The sequence below is a fragment of the Trifolium pratense genome, linkage group LG5 (genome assembly GCF_020283565.1).
Source record: "Trifolium pratense cultivar HEN17-A07 linkage group LG5, ARS_RC_1.1, whole genome shotgun sequence".
Lineage (NCBI taxonomy): Eukaryota > Viridiplantae > Streptophyta > Magnoliopsida > Fabales > Fabaceae > Trifolium > Trifolium pratense.
Window position 1 is genome coordinate 5,046,239 of NC_060063.1, and position 21,328 is coordinate 5,067,566.

At 34.3% G+C, this 21,328-nt stretch overlaps 3 protein-coding genes across 4 annotated transcripts; all 3 read right to left on the bottom strand.

Moving 5' to 3' along the window:
- Positions 1 to 1,738: 1,738 nt before the first annotated feature.
- On the bottom strand, positions 1,739 to 7,769 carry LOC123884167 (cytochrome c1-2, heme protein, mitochondrial-like). Its single transcript, XM_045933194.1, has 8 exons — positions 7,593 to 7,769; positions 5,253 to 5,317; positions 4,030 to 4,241; positions 3,253 to 3,532; positions 3,096 to 3,167; positions 2,475 to 2,591; positions 2,319 to 2,384; positions 1,739 to 2,210 (listed from the first exon to the last, which is right to left on the bottom strand). The coding sequence occupies exons 2-8, from the start codon at positions 5,304 to 5,306 to the stop codon at positions 2,094 to 2,096; spliced, it is 918 nt and encodes a 305-aa protein (XP_045789150.1). The 5' UTR covers positions 5,307 to 5,317; positions 7,593 to 7,769; the 3' UTR covers positions 1,739 to 2,093.
- A 1,100-nt stretch (positions 7,770 to 8,869) lies between these two features.
- LOC123885898 lies at positions 8,870 to 10,656 on the bottom strand. Its single transcript, XM_045935238.1, has 3 exons — positions 10,302 to 10,656; positions 9,782 to 10,191; positions 8,870 to 9,022 (listed from the first exon to the last, which is right to left on the bottom strand). Exons 1-3 carry the CDS (start codon positions 10,654 to 10,656, stop codon positions 8,870 to 8,872), a joined length of 918 nt encoding a protein of 305 aa, XP_045791194.1.
- A 2,847-nt stretch (positions 10,657 to 13,503) lies between these two features.
- On the bottom strand, positions 13,504 to 20,289 carry LOC123885795 (cytochrome c1-2, heme protein, mitochondrial). Of its 2 annotated transcripts, XM_045935117.1 has the most exons (8): positions 20,173 to 20,289; positions 18,529 to 18,596; positions 16,273 to 16,487; positions 15,330 to 15,609; positions 15,178 to 15,249; positions 14,152 to 14,268; positions 13,974 to 14,039; positions 13,504 to 13,893 (listed from the first exon to the last, which is right to left on the bottom strand). In XM_045935117.1, the coding sequence occupies exons 2-8, from the start codon at positions 18,583 to 18,585 to the stop codon at positions 13,777 to 13,779; spliced, it is 924 nt and encodes a 307-aa protein (XP_045791073.1). In that variant the 5' UTR covers positions 18,586 to 18,596; positions 20,173 to 20,289; the 3' UTR covers positions 13,504 to 13,776. The 2 variants fall into 2 exon arrangements, with proteins under 2 accessions (XP_045791073.1, XP_045791075.1); XM_045935119.1 differs by lacking the exons at positions 18,529 to 18,596; positions 20,173 to 20,289 and adding an exon at positions 17,167 to 17,218 and having other exon boundaries at positions 13,506 to 13,893.
- Positions 20,290 to 21,328: the final 1,039 nt, after the last annotated feature.

The following is a 21,328-nucleotide window of genomic DNA, read 5'->3' on the forward strand; positions in this document are numbered from 1 at the left end:
GATTAATTACCGTTTTAGTGAAGGTATGTCCCCCAAATATTCTGCACAAAATCTGCTTTCGAGTCACAACTTCAAAACTTCGCACAGAATTCTATTTGGATCCATAATTCACCAAACTGGTACCGAAATGACCGAAATCGAGTTAGTTTTCCTCAGAATCAAACTCCACAAAATTTGGAGTTACAGAGAGAGATTAATTATCATTTTAGTGAAGGTTTGTCCAAATCAATTAATGTATGGAACTACTACTGGTATTTTTGTCATGTCTCTCACTCTGTAGCTCATTTTTCAATAGTATTTACATTTCCGGAAAGCTAACGAAATTACCCTTGTTGTCATTTAAATTTCGTCAAATTTGGAGTTACGATGTGTTTGGTAGACGATGTTGAATTTGAAGGTCATAAGTAGATTTCTGCAAAATTAGTAATTGGACAGACCTTCACTAAAACTGTAATTAATCTCTCTTTGTAACTCCAAATTTAGTGGGGTTTGATCCTGTGGAAAGCTAACTCGATTATGGTCATTTCAGTATCCATTTGGTGAATTATTGATCCAAATTGAGTTGTGTGCGAAGCTTTGAAGTTGTGACTCGAAAGCAGATTTTGTGCAGAATTTTGGGGGACATACCTTCACTAAAACGGTAATTAATCTCTCTTTGTAACTCCAAATTTAGTGGGGTTTGATTCTGTGGAAAGATAACTCGATTACGGTCATTTCGATATCCGTTTGGTGAATTATTGATCCAAATTGAGTTGTGTGCGAAGCTTTGAAGTTGTGACTTGAAAGCAGAATTTTAGGGGGGGCAAAATCCAAAAAATTATAAAACAGGGGGGGTAAAAGTCCGCGTTTTAAAACAGGGGGGTAAAATTCCGATTTAATCAAAACAGGGGGGGTAAAACTGCATTTAAGCCAAAATAATTTATTAACTTTTCCGCGGAATTGTTAACGGCGCGCAGAATCTTTAATCTAAAGCAAACTCCACAAGACTAACAGAGACCAATCACTGCCGTTGATAAGCGGTCATTACTCTGTTTTTCTTCCATGAACATGTGATAGGAACAAAGCACAAATTTGACTTCATATGTGAAAGTTTTGATAGGAACAAAGCACAAATTTGACTTCATATGTGAAAGTTCTGATAGGAACATAGCAAAAAAAGCAATTTTTGATTCATGCAGTAGAACAATTTCATGCAACAGCGTTAACGTAAAGATGACATTTGTGTAGCATAAAAGCAATGATTCATTTTCTTACATCAGAACTAGAAAAATACCCAAATTTTTTTGCCATACAGTAGCATCAAAGCACCCAACAACAAAGTAGCAAGCAACTACAAATCAATTCAATTCGCAATAGAAATTTATCTAATTTGCACAGAATATTGATTAAGGAAGAACAGCAACAGACAAACAACGATGACCTGATGACAGGCGTAACTAGTGTCGGCTACTCATTTGATTTTGGTAGAGTGAAAATATGGGGCCACAATCGTTCGTGAAAAATGTGTTGTTATTGTCTTCGCGACAATTAGCATTTCTCTTTTACCAATCATGTCATTCATCAGTAATTACACATCTGATGCTTCATTTTTTTTTAGTGTTTCATATTGTTTATGTATTGAACACCTACATATTGAAGGTCTTCATTAGCCAATAACAGTTTTATTATATCTGCTTAAAACTTTAAGCAAAATATCCTTAATAATTTACCGGTACTTAACATCACAACAGAATAAAAATTAATCAAAAGGGAACCTTGTTTCCAATTTCAAACAAGAAACATTCCAACACTTCCTTTTTTTTCTTTACTGAATAGTGAATATAACCAAAAATAAACCCCAATCACTTATCAATAATCTAAAATTCCAGATTAAAGTGTATGGAGGGTCCTAGAGTATGTAACAAATACACACGTTTGAGAAGAGGGAGAGGCAGTAAAACGTATCTCACATATATGGAGCAGCTTTATTTCTACTTCAAACAAAAACAGAACATGCTTCTGTAAATTTCTCCAACAAATTTGACACGAGAATTGGCAAAATTATTGCCAATAATAATCTTTTTTATAAATAAAAAACGAAACTTGAAGACAGCTTAGTTGACAACATCAAGAACCAACTTGCGAGACTTAAGAACAGACCACCTTAGACGACGATAATACGCAGCTTGAAGTAATGCCAATGATAGTACAAATATCCATTTAAATCCCATCTGCAAGAAGTAGCAATGTGTTAAGAAAATTGGATATTTTTATTTCATTTGATTTGATCTGTTAAAAGAAGGATAATAATAATAATAATAATAATAAAGGAGACAAACCAGTTTTCGCTCTTCCATCTCGGGTTCTGCTGCCCAAGACAAAAATGACACAACATCTTTCCCCATCTGCAACACAATAACAGTACAAAAAAATAAGTTGATAGACAGTAATCAATGAAAAGATTTATTGAATGAAATCGTCAACAAACAAAGTACCTGAGCTTCTGTAGCCGGGGTACCATCTTCATACTCAAGAGCGCCATCATTAAGCATCTTAGGCATGGCAATGGCTCCACCAGGAAAATAAGGATTGTAATGCAATCCTTCTCTGATCTACATTATTATTAAAAAGATAACCGTAAACTATAGTTCAACAAAAGTATCGTCCTGAATATTGTACTGAATATTGTGATTTGAGAAGAATTCAAAGACGAGAAAGTATAATGAAGTTCATCCTTCACTCATCGTTAATATCCATATACATGCATGAATGAATGACAACTGAAGTCATATATAAGTTTAAAGAAACATCAATACTGTGTTGGAATATTGTTTCATCAAAGAAATGACAAACATATTGGTGTGCCAAGAAAAAGAAAATTGGAAGGAAAAAAATTATCAACCATTAATGTGAAATATTGTGTTGGAATACTGTTTCGCCAATGAAAAAGGAAAATGCATATTTCAAAGTCACATAACATATTTCACAACAAAATTATTTTGTTCCAAACCACCAATCAGGTGGTCTAGCAATTTCCACTTGGCGAACTTCTGAAGAATGCAAGTTACTATGATGAGTATATTTTGTTTAAAGAAAAGGTTTGCAGAAGAATTTACCGAAACTCCAGCAGGGGGGTCACGATAACCGGTTAGGAGGGCAAACACATAGTTCTGACCATTGTGACGAGCCTGAAATTGCAAACAAAAAAGATATTTTTTTAATGCAGACAATAGAAAACCCAAGGAAGTTATACTAGCAGGAAACTGACATTACTTTGGTAATAAGACTTAGATCCGGAGGATAGGCTCCTCCATTAGCAAACCTAGCAGCTGATTCATTTGCATATGGCTGAGGAAAGCGATCACTGAGTTTACCAGGGCGTGTAAACATCTCGCCCTCATCATTAGGGCCATCTTCCACCTCAATCTCAGCAGCCATAGCCTTTACCTCTTCTTCTGTGTAAGCAACACCAACCAAATCACGGTATGATATCAAAGACATAGAATGGCAGGAAGCACAGACTTGGGTATAAACTTGATGCCCACGACGAATCCTGCTCATACAAAATCAGTTAAATTTATCAAGATCTTAATTATAATCAATGTTGATGTGAAGTTAAGATTAAATATATGATGAAGGATCTATAAATACAACTATTTCTTTCAGAAAATTACATTCTAGGAGTATGCACAAGAAATTTTTGGATAAAATAAAACAATACAAGGTAAATACTACTCATCAGTATAACATTGCCAAGATTTAAAGTTAAACCATGTATGAACATGTCGCCTCAAAAACATGAAATGTCAAAGCAAGAAAGGGAGACTCAATTCTCCAAGGCTGAGAAAAATTAAAACTAGGATAATATGATAAAGATACAGTAAATTAAGCATGTACCTATAATTGACTTACACAACTACTTATGATCACACATGAAAATGCAACAAGGACTAGTTTCTGTGTATGTACGTTTAAGCAGATGATATTATTGAGCCAAAAAAAAATAAAGGAAAATGTATAAAAAAATGGGAAAACTCAGGTCAAACTTACGAAGCATGATCATATGAACTGAGGATGCCCTCGTGAGGCCATGGATAGTGTGGAGATGCAAGGCCGTGCTCGGCTTCATCAGCTGATGCTGTTGTTGCAAAACCCAAAAGACCTGAGACACCAGCTCCTATTAAAGCAAGGGCTCTTAAGGAGCTGCTGCCGGTAGAGCCAGGACCGTCTTTCTTTGAGACAATGGATGATACAGAAGGACTCTACAACAATTATACAGCAGTGGTTAGAAAAAGACATGATCAGGAACTTCCAAGGGACACAAATTGTTATAAAATCATCAAAATCTATGACAAGAACAATCATGTATTTCCACCATAACAGTCAAGAATAATCGTTCCAATATGACAATCAATGACTATAAGCCTATAATGAAAGATGGCACCCATTAATCAGAACTGGATCCAAGAAATCTGTAGTAGTACTAAGATGGAAGAACTAAAGCTAGAATATGAATAAATCCATCTAAAGTTACCCTAACTTAGATTCAATAATTACTCTGAAAAGTTTTTTTTCTTGAGAAGATTGAGCATAACTGGAGTCTGGAAGTCAGAGATTTGCATTTAGGTATATAACTTGGATACAATAATTACTCTGAAAAGTTTTTTTGTATGAGTGAAACATATGCCACTACAATTTACAACAGAAAAATCTTAACGAACTACAATGATCACACTGATTCTTGTTTATAGTATTAAAACTTTCATAGTAATATATATTGTAAAATATGTAAAACTCTGTCTAAAAGAAGATCACACAACTATATATAATGAAGCTGCAATAATTACATTAAATGTCTAGGAAGTTGTAATGACTAGGAATACTAACAAATAGTCTGGGATGTTGAAGGAATAGTAAAAACACACTGACTTTTAACATACATATATATATGAAATGTAAACTCTAAGATGTGAGATTTATTTATAAAGGCAGCTAAATGAAAGGTGTACAACATTACAAGAATAAAGTACTTCACAAGAATTTAAAGTCTGCTATACGTTTCTTTTGCAAAATTCGCTATATTGATCTAGCAAAATCATTGTCTTTTCCCATCCCTCAAATTTGTACAACACCATTGTCTTTTACCATCCCTCAAATTCTAGACTATGGATCTCTATTTTATGTCCCAAATGAAAAGCTCATAAACAGAAATATTCTCATAACTCGTAAAGCATAAAACTATCATGAAGTGAAGATCAAGAGCAAGAGCTTACCAGAGAATGAGACTGGAGTTTCCTCCTCAATAACTGTTGAATAACTCCAGCCATCTCCGTTTACACTGTGGATTGTTCATATGAAAAATACTAAATATAAATACCACAATTCCACAAATTGATAGTACACAATATGATAAAGTCCTACAAATAAGCGTAAAGACAATGATAGAGACAACATCACAGAATAAGTGCGTGTAGTGATTGAAAAAAATTAAAACATTATGGCCTTGTTTGATCCATGTAGCCGACCCAGTTAGTAGAATAAGGCTTGTTTGTAATGGAAAAATTACCAACTGTATTTACAATGAAGAATCTTAAAAAATGGACCCCTTCAATGAAAATTGGTGGAAGAAACATAGCAAATTTTGAATTACATATTATACTGTTTCATGAGATGCTATATCATGACACGTCGTGTTAAACATTCAATAAATAGGTAAGTAGTCTATCTAATTCATAAAGCAACACATTGACAACAAGAATGAGGAAGAGATAGACAGGACAAAAGGACAAATACACACAGAACCTATGTTGTTAATATCAGATAGCGGCGCGTAGCGCCGACCCTCAAAAATGCTATTGTGATATAGCGGGTAGCGCTATAACGGTATAGCGGCCATGTACAAATTAAACATAAATTCCAACATACATAAATACTAAAAAATAGGAAAATACACAAAATTAAAAGGACTTTCTTACTTAATAATTATACTAAATATTGTCATTTACCATCAAAATAGGTTCTAAATAAAGACTAATAACATTCCATGAAGTTCTAGAAGTAGTCAAAATGACATCCCATTAAAATAAAGCATAAAAGTAATCAGCTGCTGTGATGTGAGGGTTACTTTATGATGTGCAGAAAAGTCCAAAATACCCCTCACTTTATGATTTATTTCTAAAATAAGGGTTTTTATCAATTTTTCCCTCCAAAACACAAAAGCAGCCAAATAGCGCTGCCGATCCGCTATGCCACCGCTATCACAACGCTATTTCTGCTTCTCTAAATAGCGGAAAGCGCCCTTATAGCATAGCGGAGAGGTGGGCTGACGCCACGCTATAGCGCCGCTATTAACATCATAGCACAGAACACATATGTTCTATGGACAAAACACATAACACCAAACAGAACCCCATGATAAGTAAATTATGATATGACATCCATGATCCAAGGATCTAATAGAACCCCAACACATTAAGAAATTACTTTTATTAACCCATACAACAATTAAAATTGTTAAAAACTTACATCAACACCTCTCTTTCAAGAGCCTTTAACTGCTCAAGCACATCAACGGCAAAGAGTGCATCAGACTAAAATACATTTTTCGACCCTTATCCAAATTTCTAATTTTGGTTTGGTCTCTTAACCGTTAGAAGTTTCAATTGGGTCCCTTATCTTTTATTTTGTTCCAAAATGATCCCTTATTTTGTGAAAGTCACACCAATACTGTCTGAGACAGTATTTATTTTACAAAAGCTATACTAATTTGGTCTCTTTCTAACAGAATATAAACAGGAATTACCACATTGAAACAAAAATTAAAGATAAGGGACACAATTGAAACTTTAAAAAGTTACAAGACCAAACTGAAATCTACAAAATAAGATAAGAGATCAAACATGTATTTTAACCAAACTATTTATTCACGGGTTAAAATTTAAATACGTTAGTCCCTTTAATTATCTTGAATTTTGTTTTTAGTCCCCATACCAAATACCTCAGTTCTACAATTTACAAAATTGCATGTTTTAACCCCTATGTAAGACTAAAAAGTGGGTACTGTGACTAAAATCAAAAAATTTAAAATTTACACTTTAATTCATTACATGACTCTGGATACTAACTAAATAATGTAATTCAACACCGGTCCCTAATCAAAAATGAAAATTATGCACTCGGTATTAAAGTAGCTATCAAATTATCATGTAAAGATCTAATCTAAACTCCAAAATAATACATACTTATCACTAAATTTCAGTCCAAATCTTAAACAACATATTCCCAATGCTAAAAACAAAAACCTAAGGATTCACATCATTCATAATTCATAAACTAATTTTGCATTCTGTCAAAAAAAAAAAAACTACTTTTGCAAATATATTAATTTACTCACAAAGATACATCATCAATAAATAACATTACCACTAAAAGGCTAATTAAAATAGATAAATATATCGAGTTTAATTCAGTGATTAGTACAAAATTATGGATTTTTAGTAGCAAATACAGAACTAAGCAAAATTAGGGCAAAAACAGTGAAATAACCAAAAAATTAAAAAATTTAGAGCTAAAAAGTTGGAAATAGATCCACCGAGTCAAAGAGAGAGACTTACGAAATGGAAGAGCGATTGGGATCGAATCGAAGGGAGAAACAGCAGAGAGAGAGAGAGAGAGAGAGAGAGAGAGAGAGCGAGGGGCTGCTGATTTGAAGAAGAGAGTCAATCAAGAGAGGATGGGAGGGAGGTGTTTGTTTGGGACCCAAAAGAGATTAACGCTTCTATCGTTGTAGCCACCAGATTTGATTTTGGGCTTTTGGGTATTACTAGTCAATTTTCAGAAGATATTTGCTTTTTGCGCCTCCTAAACTTTCTTACCACTCCCTGAAATTACCAAACTAATCCCTCGCTTTCTACGATACGAGCACTTTTCGCACTCTAAGTAGCGAATGGCAATATTTTTAAATGAAACTTAGCATTTGCGCCCCTTAGATGAAAAAAATCATTGAAAAAAAAGAGTTTGCATTCTATAATGCGAACTCAGTTTACAGTTTGCTATTTAGAAAGCGAACTCAGTTGCAGTTTGCTATCTAGAAAGCGAACTCGGTTTGCAATTTTTTATCTAGAAAGCGAGCTCTTTCTTTTCATGATTTTTTTCATCTAGGGGCGCAGACGTTGAGTTTGGGTATAAAATATTGTTACCCGCTATGTAGAGTGCAAACTGAAACACGATTCGCTATTTAGAGTGCGATCAGTTTGCACTTTTACACTTTAACTAGTGTACTGTATAAAAATGTGGCGACTATCTTATATTTTAATTTGCCACCTGAGCGGTTGCGACATTATCGACCAATCACACACACACACCGTAAACATAGCTATACTGAATCGTTACTTTATTCAATATGACTAAGTTTACATTTATACTTACAATAAACATGTATCAAGGCTACAAGAGTTGATATGTTTGACAAAAAATAGAAAATTAGGTAAATGAATGGTTCACACTTTAACTTCGAACTGTGTTTTATTCAAAGTTATTTCATGGGAGAAGAGAAAGGTGAATGTGACAAAAAAATTAATTTTTGTAAGGTTCGCATTCTAGAAAGCGATTTCAGTTTGCAATTTGAAGTTTAGTCATGTTGATTTAGAGTTTGACTCAAAATTAGTAGTGCATAATATTCAGTCTAATAAGTATGATACTAGTGAAAACTCTCTTCTTTTTTATACTAATTCTAGTGTTAAATTTATTTGGCGACAAACAAATAAAGATGTTCATAGTTTAGTTAAGGCGCTACATAGTTAGTCCACAAATTTTAATTGACCTACCAAATCATATTGTTTCCTTCATTAAAAAAACCAAATGTAATCCACACTCATCATTATTGTGCCTCTTAGACCTTATACATATCATTGAACTCAAGACTCATTAAGTTTCCATAAAGAGATTGTTTGTAATGGTGTTCTTTTTTCACCCTTCTGTCCAAATGATTTGAGAATTTGGTTGTGGGATTAAACTGGCAATTTTGAAGGGTTTTTTCATAAATCTGAATATTTATTGTGAAAACTTAAGTCTTTAAGTTGAGGATTCATAAAATAGAAATTTAGTTATAAGATATTAAGATTGGTTGGTTGAATGTCATGAATAATTGATTGCTAGCTTGATTGAGAAATTAGTTGACTGAGAACCATGAACTTGTATGATCACACGATTGGTTTAAGAAGTTCATTGGTTGAATGCATGAATGTGTAATCAGGGTTTTAAAAACCGGACCGGTCATCAAACCGGTGAGAGTACTGGGTTACTGGTTCATTGGTCGAACCACTGAGTCACTGGTCGAACCGCATGACTAACCGGATTAAACCGATGGAATGAACCGATCTCTATAATAAAACTATAGTTATTAAACCGGTCAAATCAGATAACTCGGTCTTTGAAAAAAATCATAAAAAATTGAAAATGTCATAAAGTCATGATATCATAAGTTGTTAAATACAAATCCTAAAACATTTTTTTTTTGAAGAAGCCAAAATGATATATATTAACACTAACAGCCTCCCCAGCACAAGGCGTACCAAGGTAGACTATAAAAATACAAGAGAGTTAGAGAGATACAATCAAAGTAAAATCATACAAGGCCCAAACACAACAATGGACTAGACCACCAGCTATGGTAGTTTAAAGCTAACGTGATGTTCGTCGTCTTCAACCACCTGAAAGAGAAAAGCTTGATCTTGTCCAATAAAATATGAGGTGTGCCCGTTGAGCCTTTGAACAACCGATGATTTCTCTCTGTCCAGATCACCGAAACACAAGCGAGCCACACAAGCTGCAAAAAGGACCGTCTCGCACGAGATCCACCTGATGATGCCGTAAACTGGACAAAATGATCACGCAGAGAGGTGGAATCCACCAAAGAAATCCCAATCCAGTCGCGAACTAAATCCCAAAGCGGTCCAGAAATACCACATGAGAGAAATAAATGATGAGCCGACTCAGTCACTCCACATCCAAAAACACAAGTGGCACCTGTAGTAGACAAAACACCTCGAGTAACCAGATTTGCTCTCGTAGGCGACCTGTCCCGCAATAAACGCCAAGCAAAGATGGAAACCTTCAAAGGAACCTGAGGATGCCAAATAAGGTTATCCGCATCGTCCAAAGTAACTGAATCCTGAGACGTCAGAAGCTGATAAACTCCCCCAACCGTATAACCTGTATCAGGGTCAAGACTCCACTGCTACCTGTCAATAGCCTGATCCTGCAAAGAAATGTCAAGAAGTAAAGACTGACACTCCCCCAACATCTCCTCCTCCCACACCCACAATCGCCTCCGCCACTCCCACGCCCCCCATCTGCCCCCCAACCTAAAGCAAACATATCTGCGACCGAACGAGATTTGGTTACAGCCAACTTAAAAAGGCGCCCAAACCGCTCCCTCAACGAAATCCCATCCAACCACGGATCGGTCCAAAAAAGTGTATCTGACCCATCCCCCACCCTCCTCGAGACATGCTCCCTAAACCAACTGCCTCCTGGCTCGCCAACACCCTCCCTAATACGCTCTATCTCCCTCCACCACACCGACCCTTTCTGACCTCCTGCCCGAAGACTACCTCCCTCAAGCCCATACCTAGCTACCAACACTCTAAACCACAACCCCTCTCTATCCACCAGCATCCTCCAACACCACTTCCCCAACAACGCTATGTTGAACTCACGCAACTGTCTAACCCCCAAACCTCCATACTCCTTACGCAAACAAACAGATTTCCAACTAACCCAAGAAATTTTCCTAGAATCCTCACAACCCCCCCCCCCCAAAAAAAAAATTTAATGAAAAGAGATTCAATAGAGGAAATAATACCTGAGGGAGCTTTGAAGAAAGAAAGGGCGTAGACAGGTAAAGAGGTCAAGACAGACTTTAACAAAACCAGACGACCACCAAAAGACAAAAAGCGACTCTTCCACCCAGACAATCTATTCTTTAAACGATTTTACATCGGTTCCCAAAACACCAAACGTCGCGGATCACCCCCAATCTGAAGACCCAGATAAAGGAAAGGAATCTTTCCCACATTACAACAGAGAGTAGACGCAGCTTCACATAACCAGGACTCAGGGATATTAACGCCAACCAGCATACTTTTATTAAAATTAACCTTCAAGCCAGACATAGTCTCAAAAAGCACTAGAACTGCTCGCAAAGCCCGAACATTTGCCCAACTTTTTACCCCCATCAAGAGAGTGTCATCAGCAAATTGAAGGTGCGACACCGATACCGACCCCTGTTCACCAATACTATAACCTTTAAACAAATTACGCGCCACCATAGCTTCCATAAGCACATTAAGGCCCTCAGCCGCCAGAAGAAAAAGGAAAGGTGAAAGCGGATCACCCTGCCTAAGCCCTCGCCGAAGAGGGAATTCATCAGTCGGACTGCCATTAACTAGCACCGAAGCCGTAGCCGTACAAACACACTCTCTAATCCACTTCCTCCACAAAGTCGGAAAAGACATTCTTCCCATAACAGCATCAAGATACCCCCAATCCACCGAATCATAAGCTTTTTCAAAATCAACCTTGAACAGCAAAAGATCCTTTTTAGACTTCCGCGCCTCATCCACCACCTCGTTAGCAATGAGAATACCATCAAGAATTTGTCTGTTCTTTACGAACGCAGTCTGAGACTCAGAGATAACACTACCAATCACTTGACGCAGTCTGTTAGCTATAACCTTCGCTAGAATTTTATAGAGGCTTCCGACAAGCGAAATAGGGCGAAAATCATTCAGCCGCTGAGGACTATCCGTTATCACACATATTACAATAGTACAAAATCCAAATAAGTTTTAAACATCAAACACAAATAAGTTTTAAACAAATTGTAATTGCAACATAAGTTTTAGAATCATTATTGTAATTGCAACATAAGTTTTGGTTTTAAATAAGTTTTAGAATTATTAGTTTTTATTTACCGCAAAAACATTAGTTATTATAAGTAAAAATGAGAGTTGAACAATTAAATTGACATTAGATGAACAATAAATAAAATATAAAGTTCATAAAAAAATAATAAACAAAATCTAAAGTCCATAAAAAAATGAAAAGAAAAAAAAATCAAATGTACTTTTGAAACAAATCAATTGTGAGAATATAAAGAATATATGCAATATATAGAATATAAAGTAAAATTATTAACAAGTGAGCAATTTAGCATAGTGGTAGTGTGACTCAACTATTATAGAGGGGTCAGCTATTCAATCCTTGGTGATGACAATTTTGTTACATTTTTAAATATTTAAAATCTTAAATAAAAAATTCAACCATCTTACAAAAAAAAAAAACAAAAACGCCTGTTTCCAAAAAAAAAAAAAACTGAGTTTTTCCATAAAAAAAAATATCAATCCCACAAAAAAAAAAAATTCAGGTTTGCAAAAAAACCTGCTGGTTCAAAAAACCCCCGGTTCGCCGGTTTTTTCCGGTTCGAGCGGTTTTCACCGGTTCATTAACATGTCCGATCCAACATACAAACCAGACCGGTTGACCTCCGGTTTCCGATCCAACCGGTTCGACCGGCCAGTCCTGTCCGGTTTTTAAAACATTATGTGTAATTACATGATTGATTGTGATATGCATGGTTGTTTGTTTGGCATGTATTCTTTGATGATTTCTAATTAATTTTTCATATGATGATCATTGTAATTTGTAACCTTATTGGATGGATATATTTGTGGCGTGTAATATGATATTTGTAACCTTGTGTTCCACAATAATTTGCTTACAAATTGAGCTAGGGTTCGCTGTTGATTGAGTTTTATGCCCCACATTTTTAGTTGGTATTTCACTATAGGGTTATTTATTTATTTATTTATTTATTTTGTCTTAGCTGAATTGGTAATTCACTGAAATTAATTCACATATAATTGTGAAATCACAGGTTTGAACCCGGGTCACGGGTCATGGTATCCGGCCTAACAATTTCGACATTTCTGCTAGTTAAACTAGAACGTATGAAACTGGTTAATTATTAATTATAAGGTTCCTTATTCATTCCGGTTGTCAAGCGGAAAAAGAGGGAGAAAAAATGGACACAACCCCATCAACCAGCATTTTTTACCCGAAAGGAATGGAAAATGAAACAAGAATTTGTGTTCACTATATATGGAGCAGAGTGACTATCCTTAATTTCCTTCATGTTGGGTTTTACTCCTTTCGGACTTATTTATAAGCAATTCCTATTTTCACACATTAAAAAGTTCTAATTCAGTGTGAAACTTGAGTTGTATGGACTAAAATAACCCTAGCCACCTAGTTGCATTAAAATATTTGTCATGAAAAAGTTTTTGAAATATTTTTCATATAAATACCGAAGGAATTAGTACAATATTAACTTAGAATTACCTAAGTTTTCATATAAATAATTTTCATATAAATATTCTCCATCATATCCAACATGAATCTTTGTCATGAAAAACTTACAAGAAATTAAATTTCAATGGTAATTAACTTAAAAATCTTGTGTAAAAAAAAAAACTTAAAAATCAAAATTTTGAAATGTAATAATTTTGATCCATTACAGATAAATTATATCTTAAAGAAATACACAATCTGAGAAGGAGGAAAAAAAATAGAAGTAACATCTCACATAAATGTAACACCTTTATTTCTATACCTCGAACAAAAATAGGGCATGCTTTCCTGCTAATCTCTCAACGAATTTGACGCGATGAGATTGGACAAAGTTATTGGCAACAATTATCTTCTTTCCAAAAAATGAAAAAGGTAACTTGAATGCAGTTAGTTGACAACATCAAGAACCAACTTGCGAGACTTAATAACAGACCATCGAAGGCGACGATAATACGCAGCTTGAAGTAATGCCAATGAAAGTACGAATATCCATTTAAATCCCATCTGCGAGTAGTAGCAATGTTCTTAGAAAATCAGATAAATTTTTCATTTGATTTGTTAGAAGGATAGTAAAGGAAACAAACCAGTTTTCTCTCTTCCATCTCAGGTTCTGCAGCCCAAGATAAAAATGATACAACATCTTTTCCCATCTGCAACAACACACAACAGGAGAAAAATTATCGCTTCATTCTTCTTAAGTTCATATTTGATAATCAATTATGATAAAATTTACTGAATGAAATACTCAACAAACAAAAGTACCTGAGATTCTGTAGCAGGGACACCGTCTTCGTATTCAACAGCACCATCATTAAGCATTTTAGGCATAGCAATGGCTCCGCCAGGAAAATAAGGATTATAGTGTAGTCCTTCTCTAATCTGCATTGTATTTAGAAGATAACCAACCGATAAACAAAAATCTGACTATAAGAACAGTGTTGTTAACTAGTGTAGGGACAGAATAAATATGAACTCTTGAACATAATATTTAGAATTGATGAGAATTATATAGTCGAGAGTGCACATCGTTAATATCCAAATACAAGCAAGACTGACAACTCAAGTCACATGTAATGTAAGTGAAAACATCAACCACCAAAGTAAGGTAAAAAAAACGACCGAAATCTTTTCTCATTTGGTGTTGCTGACTACATTAATTAAATGACGCCACAATATCATTTGATGAATCATAACAAATAAGAGATCATTCCATTCCAAATCCGACTTTACTAGTTTAGCCTATAGTTTTCCATAATCTCACTCCAAATATAGCGTATGATCTGCAGTTTTTGTTATACTGATCTTATCAAACAAATGTCCAAATCACCGCATACAAAAATTACAAAAATATACAATCTTATACTGATCTGCATCATAATGACTTCTACAATCTTTGGTTACAATTTTTGAGGCACAAAAGTGCACACAGATGTTAAATTTGAGTGTGAACTGTGTTTCACCAAGAAATGGCAACATCAAAATTATTCATAAAATTATACACAAAGAAAATCACGCATGATGTTAACGACTCTTTATCCCCATCTCACCATGCATCATATATTTTTATTCATTGGTGTACAAGAAACAAAAATAAAACATTATTTGACCATGCATGTACAGATTTGAAAGCCACGGCCCCCACACAACATATTTCACAATATAGTTTGTTTTGGGTCTGAACCACCCAACAGGTGATCATGCAATTTCCATATAATAACTTCTGCAGATTGCACAGTTATTTTAATAAGTAGAGTTTTTAGCTGCAACATTAATGTAAAGAGAATTTACCACAACACCAGCAGGGGGGTCACGGTAACCGGTAAGAAGAGCAAACACGTAGTTCTGACCATTGTGACGAGCCTGAAAATACAAAAGGTTACAAATACTTCCGGTATGCATAAAACAGAAAACCTTAGTTACTAACAGATAACTGACATTACTTTGGTAATAAGACTTAGATCCGGAGGATAGGCTCCTCCATTAGCAAACCTAGCAGCTGCTTCATTTGGATATGGCTGAGGAAAGCGATCACTGAGTTTACCAGGGCGTGTAAACATCTCACCCTCATCATTAGGGCCATCAACCACCTCAATCTCAGCAGCCATAGCCTTTACCTCCTCTTCTGTGTAAGCAACACCAACCAAATCACGGTATGATATCAAAGACATAGAATGACAGGAAGCACAGACTTGTGTATAAACTTGATGACCACGACGAACCCTGCTCATAAATAAATAGTTAAATGTATTAAGAACTTAAATAGTATTAATATAGCATCTATATGAAATTCAGTTTGAAATTTTGAATATGTGAAGGTGGCATAGAGCAGTAAGAGCATAATACAGATTCACGGTGTTATGAATACTGGCCCAGAAAAAAAACCCAAAAGAAAGAGGAAATACTTCAATTGCATAAATTTAGAGCAATTTCTTTCAAAAAATTACAATCTAGAAAACAAGTCATGGTTCTTTTAAGATATAACAATGCAGGATAAATATTGTTGATCACTATATGACACAGAAATTATTAAAAGGTTAAACCATGTTAGATCACATGTCACCGCAAAACATGAAATACGTAAATAACAAATAGAAGACTGAATGGCTGATCCAAAACTGAGAAAAATGACATTAAGTAGTAATAAAAATGAAATAAGACAAAGTCCAATTAAAAATGTACCTACAACTAACAATTATTTGTAAGTCGCCTTAAAAATGAAAAAGAGACTAGTTTTAATGTATGTAGCAGTGACTAACTTTGGGAAATGATATCATTGAACTCAAAGACATGAAAATATAGGGGAAAAAAAAAACTGAGCTCAAACTCACAAGGCATGATCAGGAAATGAAAGAAAAAAAAAGGGACAACTCAGGTGAAACTCACGAAGCATGATCATATGAACTGAGGATGCCCTCGTGAGGCCATGGATAGCTTGGAGCAGCCAGGCCATGCTCAGCTTCATCAGCTGATGCCGTTGTCGCAAAACTCAATAACCCTGATACACCGGCACCAATTAATGCAAGGGCTCTTAAGGATCCGCTGCTTGTGGAGCCAGCACCATCATTCTTTGTGATAATGGATGACATAGATAAAGGATTCTGCAGGAAGCATTTTAAAATCCATTAACAAAAGACAATTAGCTTGTTCTATCGAGGAAAAAATTTATAAAATCGGTCGAAATTTTATGATGTGAACACATGATTTCCACCATGTCAGTCTTCAGAATGGTAATTTCCTATATCAAACAATGACCCTAAGCCTGTAATAGTAGATAGCTCCCATTAATTGGACTTAGAGCCAAGTCCTCAGGAGTCCTATAAGGGAAGAATTAAGGCTATATATGAGCAAATCAATCAGAAGTACTTCTCAGATATGTATTCTTTATGACCTAAATGACGGAGATTGAGTATGATTTGAAGTCAGATAATTGCATTTAGAATTTTACATGGGGTTTAATTTGATCAACTGATAATGCTAGAAGTTTTATAGTATCAGTGGAATCTTAATTGCTACAATGATGATGCACTTTCTTATTATTTGCCTCTAGTTTAAAAACTTCCGCAACAATTTATGCATGAAATAAACTCCTAACTTTGAATGGTTAAGACAAATGGTTAAGACACATGCATGTAGCAAATAATGCTAAGGGGAATTCTAAACATAGCAGGAAAATTATAACAGAAACTGATCATTTTTAGCATAATATTATCATTGATCCACGTCATACAATATTCAATTAAGTTTCAACTGGCAGTTAACTGCCTAACACAATACTACCTCTTTTGCAAACCCAGCATCCATAATGAACGCAGCATCATCAACCCATCATGCATGAGTAACAACGTCTACAAAATAGAGGGCATTGAACGATTTGAAGGAGAATCATGTCAAGTTCTGTTTCAAACTGGTCTATTTCAAACTCAATTCTATTTATGTTCAGTTCTTTCAATCACAGTGCTGCTAGTTCTTTTCATTTGTTGTCTAAAAGAGTTCATGCATTATAATGATTAATGACTACTTTCTGGATGAACACCATTATATCATAGGAAGCATCCCATGCTGTAAAACATAACTACTGGCTGTAAAATTTTATTTTTGTATGACGTATAATGTTGTCAGTTTACAAGTCAAGTTCATGAAATGAAAGCACCACTCTTTACATACTCTTATTGTATTTGGATTTTGAGTGCATAAATAAGAATTGGTGCAAGTGATAAGAATTTTGGTCCTCTTATGGGTTTGATTCCATGGCTCATGCGTATGGAGAAAAATCGGTTGGCAGATGAAAAAATTTCTAATAAAAAAATGTGTAATTATTATTATTTTTACTTGATTAGGATATTTTTCTACTAAACATATGATATTTTATGAACATTGGTAATATATAACTATTATTATAGGACCTCAAAATTAATCTATTGATTACATCTGATATTTTATAAATACTAACAATATATAACTATTATTATATGACTTCAAAATTTTGATTTGAGGCCTCCAAAATTTGGAGACCCGATGCCGTCGCTCACCCTGCACCCTATTGGGACCGGGCCTGTGCATAATAATGCTATGGCAATGGCAGTTTTGTCAAATGGGGGCCATGGTGGTATGGCATAGTAAACTTTTGAATAAAGCACCATTTTTTAGTTTATTCTTCTGGACATAGGCTGTTAATATTTTTAATTTATTATATCTTACACTATTTTTGTATACTTTTTGGTAAGTCTACTATATATTTTTTATTATAGCCTTTATGCTTCTGCCATAGGCTGCAACACATCCGTCGTATTTTTATGACGTTTTTTTGGGTTTGCTGTCATGAATCCCTATTTGTCATTAATAACATTGTGCTAGGTGGAATATATTCTATATGTGACTCCTAGAGAGAAAACATGATAAATTGGATGAATTAGAAGACAATATTGCTAAAAGATGCAGAGGTAAAGTGCATAATAACAACTTCCAGATAAACAAGTGTTTCCTCAAATTTGTAAAACATAAAATCATTTTTTTCCCAATACATAACTTTTAGTCTAAGGTTCTCCGTTTTAACTCAGATTGCAAGTACCAAAAGCATAGTCCTAAATATTAACAAAAGAACAAAATCACCACGAAAGACGGATATAATTAAATGCTTACAGGTGAATGAGATTGGAGTTTCCTCCTCAATAACTGTTGAATAATACCTCCAGCCATCTCAATCCACACTGGAAACCGTTCATATATAAAAAGAAACAATATATCAGTGTCTGGATAAATCATACCAAGTAGCAATGATAAAGTTCCATATACAAGCATAAAATCAATAGTAAGGACAGCATCATTAAATTAAATAAGTGCAAATAGATATAATAAAAATATATATTATTAGCAGCTTCTGCAATGAATAAAATATGGAAACTGAACCCTTAAATGAAAATTGGCAGGAGAAATGCTAGCAAAAGGACAGGTTTGCACACAAAGACAGAGTACATATTTGTTTTTCACTTTTTCGTAGCATCCTAAACCTCCAGGACACATGTAAAATATGATATAACCTCAAATGTCAATGACCCAAAAGTCTATTAGTATCCTAAACCACTAAAAAGGGACTTTTATCTGCCCAAATAACAAGAGATGTTATTCAACACTTAGCCAACAAAGGTTAAACATTGGTAAATATTCAGCTCATATCTCACACGGGCCAAGGTTCAAATCTTGTTTCCGATGTGAGGACTCCGTTATTGGATAAAAAGAGAAATGCCTTTCGGGACGAAACAAAATTCAACAATTGACATGGCCGTTTCTTGGACCCATTTTCATACCATCACTGTGCCTTTATTCCACAAAATCCAGAAGTTACAGAATAGCAATGCTCTACGTAAATATCTCCGTCAAAGTTCTTTGAGCCTTGAGGTTTTCCCTGTCCCTAATGACTAATGAGCCCCCAAGACTAAAGTCGTCTAAACTCCTTTATCATAAGAAAAGAAACAACTTCATAATGATATCAATCATTGAAGGACGAATCCTCCTCAAACACAGAAACTGCAAATAATGCATCAAATTCAAACTTTCACTTCATTACAATGATCCCATATTATTGCACTCATTATTATACTAGCTCCCAATATTATTCATGTAAACCATATTGAAATTCCACCAAGTCTAATCAAATTTTAAAAATAACCCTGTTGCCCATGTGATGCACCGTCGTTGTAAATTAGTTTTACACTGACATCCAACAATAACTCATCATATCAACACATAAGCCGGCTTTGTAACCGGCTTTGTAACCGTATGTAAAATATATCTGCAAAACACTAGATTCGCATTCGACTTAAAGTGCACGTTTCTTTTCCTCAAGTAAAAAAACAAACTAAGAATAACATTTAGTGAAATTGCATAATTCATAAACGCACCTCATCAATAAATAACATTTACAACTAACACATTAACTATTTGATGGAAATCCTCATAGATAAAATTAACGAATTCAATTCAATTCAATTCAGTTACAACACACGCATGAGATTGTGAATTTTCAGTCCAGACTATATGCTATATAACACACACAAATCAAAATGGTGACATAAACATGAAACAAAGCAATATAAAAACCTAAAAAAAACCAATGATTAATAAAATGCAATTAGATACATACATAAAATAAGATCAAATCAGAATAGAAAAATCTAAGAATTCAAAAAAAAAAAAATACAGATCAGAGTAACGGTGATCGTAAAAATTGAATGAGAAAGAGAAGCGAGATTGAGAATTGAAGAGAAAAAGAGGAAAGAGACTTACGAAATGGAAGAGCGATTGAGAATGAAGATCGAAGGAGAAGAAGAATAAAAGAGAAGGTGAAGGAGAAGCAACTGAAATGAAACAGAGAAATACTACAAACGCTACTTTCGCTGTTGCTGCCACGAAAATGAATTTCTTTGGGCTTTTTGGGCTTTGATAATGGGTTTACTTTTCTTGCCAAAATATTCCAAAGCCCATGTTTGAAAGTTACCGAAAGTTTGACAAAAACATCCGATAAAAATAGCGGATGACCGATAAACTAGCCGGTAGCTTATAGCTGATGGCTAATAACTTACAAAGTACTTGATAAACTGTCTGAAGTCTTTGGCAAAATTATCGGTTTAAATAGCCTATAAATGTAAAATGACTTAAAATTATTAATCTGATAGCCCCCACTTTTCTTTCTATATTTTAGATAATATTGGCCAAAAGGGGACATTTAGAGGTGATATATCTTTTATGTATATTATTATTAAATTAATTTTTATATGCTAAAATTTTATTTTAAATTTATTTTTATTTTAATATAATAGTATATATTTTACGTTAAAATGTACATGTATACTAGTAAAGTTGAAAAAGATAAGCACATGCTAATCAAATCCTATAAACAATAACCTATTGAAGTACTAGTATAGCAAAAGGAATAAAAAAAATCGGTTGAAGAGAGATGAAGAAATCTGAAACACTGGGCGTGAAAATGGAGGAGGTCGAGAGATTAAACGATGTAAAATAAATTAGTGAAAATGTGTGAAAATAAAAGTGATCGAGGTCAAACATGAGTGACCTACAAAACCTAGTATGACTACCATTATTTGGTTAAACATGCAGTAGTGTTGATGGCTATTCAAGTATTGTTCAAGCTTGAGATCAAACTTGGATATTAAGAATATAATTTTAAACTAATATTGAAAATTTTACTTATAATTAGAAATTTAAGTGCTACAAATTTTAATTAAAGAAATAAAAAAACATAAATAATATACCATGAAATTTATATTTAAAAATATATTGAATATTAGATAAATAATTTATTATCGGTTTTCTCTCATTTTCATGTATTAACTATAACTCTTGAAATCATGCATTTTAATCACCAAGAACACTATTAAGTATTAACCAACTACTCACATGACACCGTCAATATATTATGAAA

Excerpts from the sequence above, each read along its gene's own strand:
- LOC123885898 (XM_045935238.1), bottom strand. The coding sequence starts at position 10,656 with ATGCTGGTGGATAGAGAGGGGTTGTGGTTTAGAGTGTTGGTAGCTAGG. Across the intron at positions 10,192-10,301 it reads TGGGAGTGGCGGAGGCGATT|GTTATACGGTTGGGGGAGTT; the intron begins GTGGGTGTGGGA and ends ACCCTGATACAG. Across the intron at positions 9,023-9,781 it reads TGTGGCTCGCTTGTGTTTCG|ATTTATGAAAAAACCCTTCA; the intron begins GTGATCTGGACA and ends ATAAATATTCAG.
- LOC123884167 (XM_045933194.1), bottom strand. The coding sequence starts at position 5,306 with ATGGCTGGAGTTATTCAACAGTTATTGAGGAGGAAACTCCAGTCTCAT. Across the intron at positions 2,592-3,095 it reads ACCCCCCTGCTGGAGTTTCG|ATCAGAGAAGGATTGCATTA; the intron begins GTAAATTCTTCT and ends ATAATAATGTAG. Across the intron at positions 2,385-2,474 it reads CCCCGGCTACAGAAGCTCAG|ATGGGGAAAGATGTTGTGTC; the intron begins GTACTTTGTTTG and ends ATTGTGTTGCAG.
- LOC123885795 (XM_045935117.1), bottom strand. The coding sequence starts at position 18,585 with ATGGCTGGAGGTATTATTCAACAGTTATTGAGGAGGAAACTCCAATCT. Across the intron at positions 16,488-18,528 it reads AACTCCAATCTCATTCACCT|AATCCTTTATCTATGTCATC; the intron begins GTAAGCATTTAA and ends TGCTTCCTGCAG. Across the intron at positions 15,610-16,272 it reads AGTTCATATGATCATGCTTC|GGTTCGTCGTGGTCATCAAG; the intron begins GTGAGTTTCACC and ends ATTTATGAGCAG.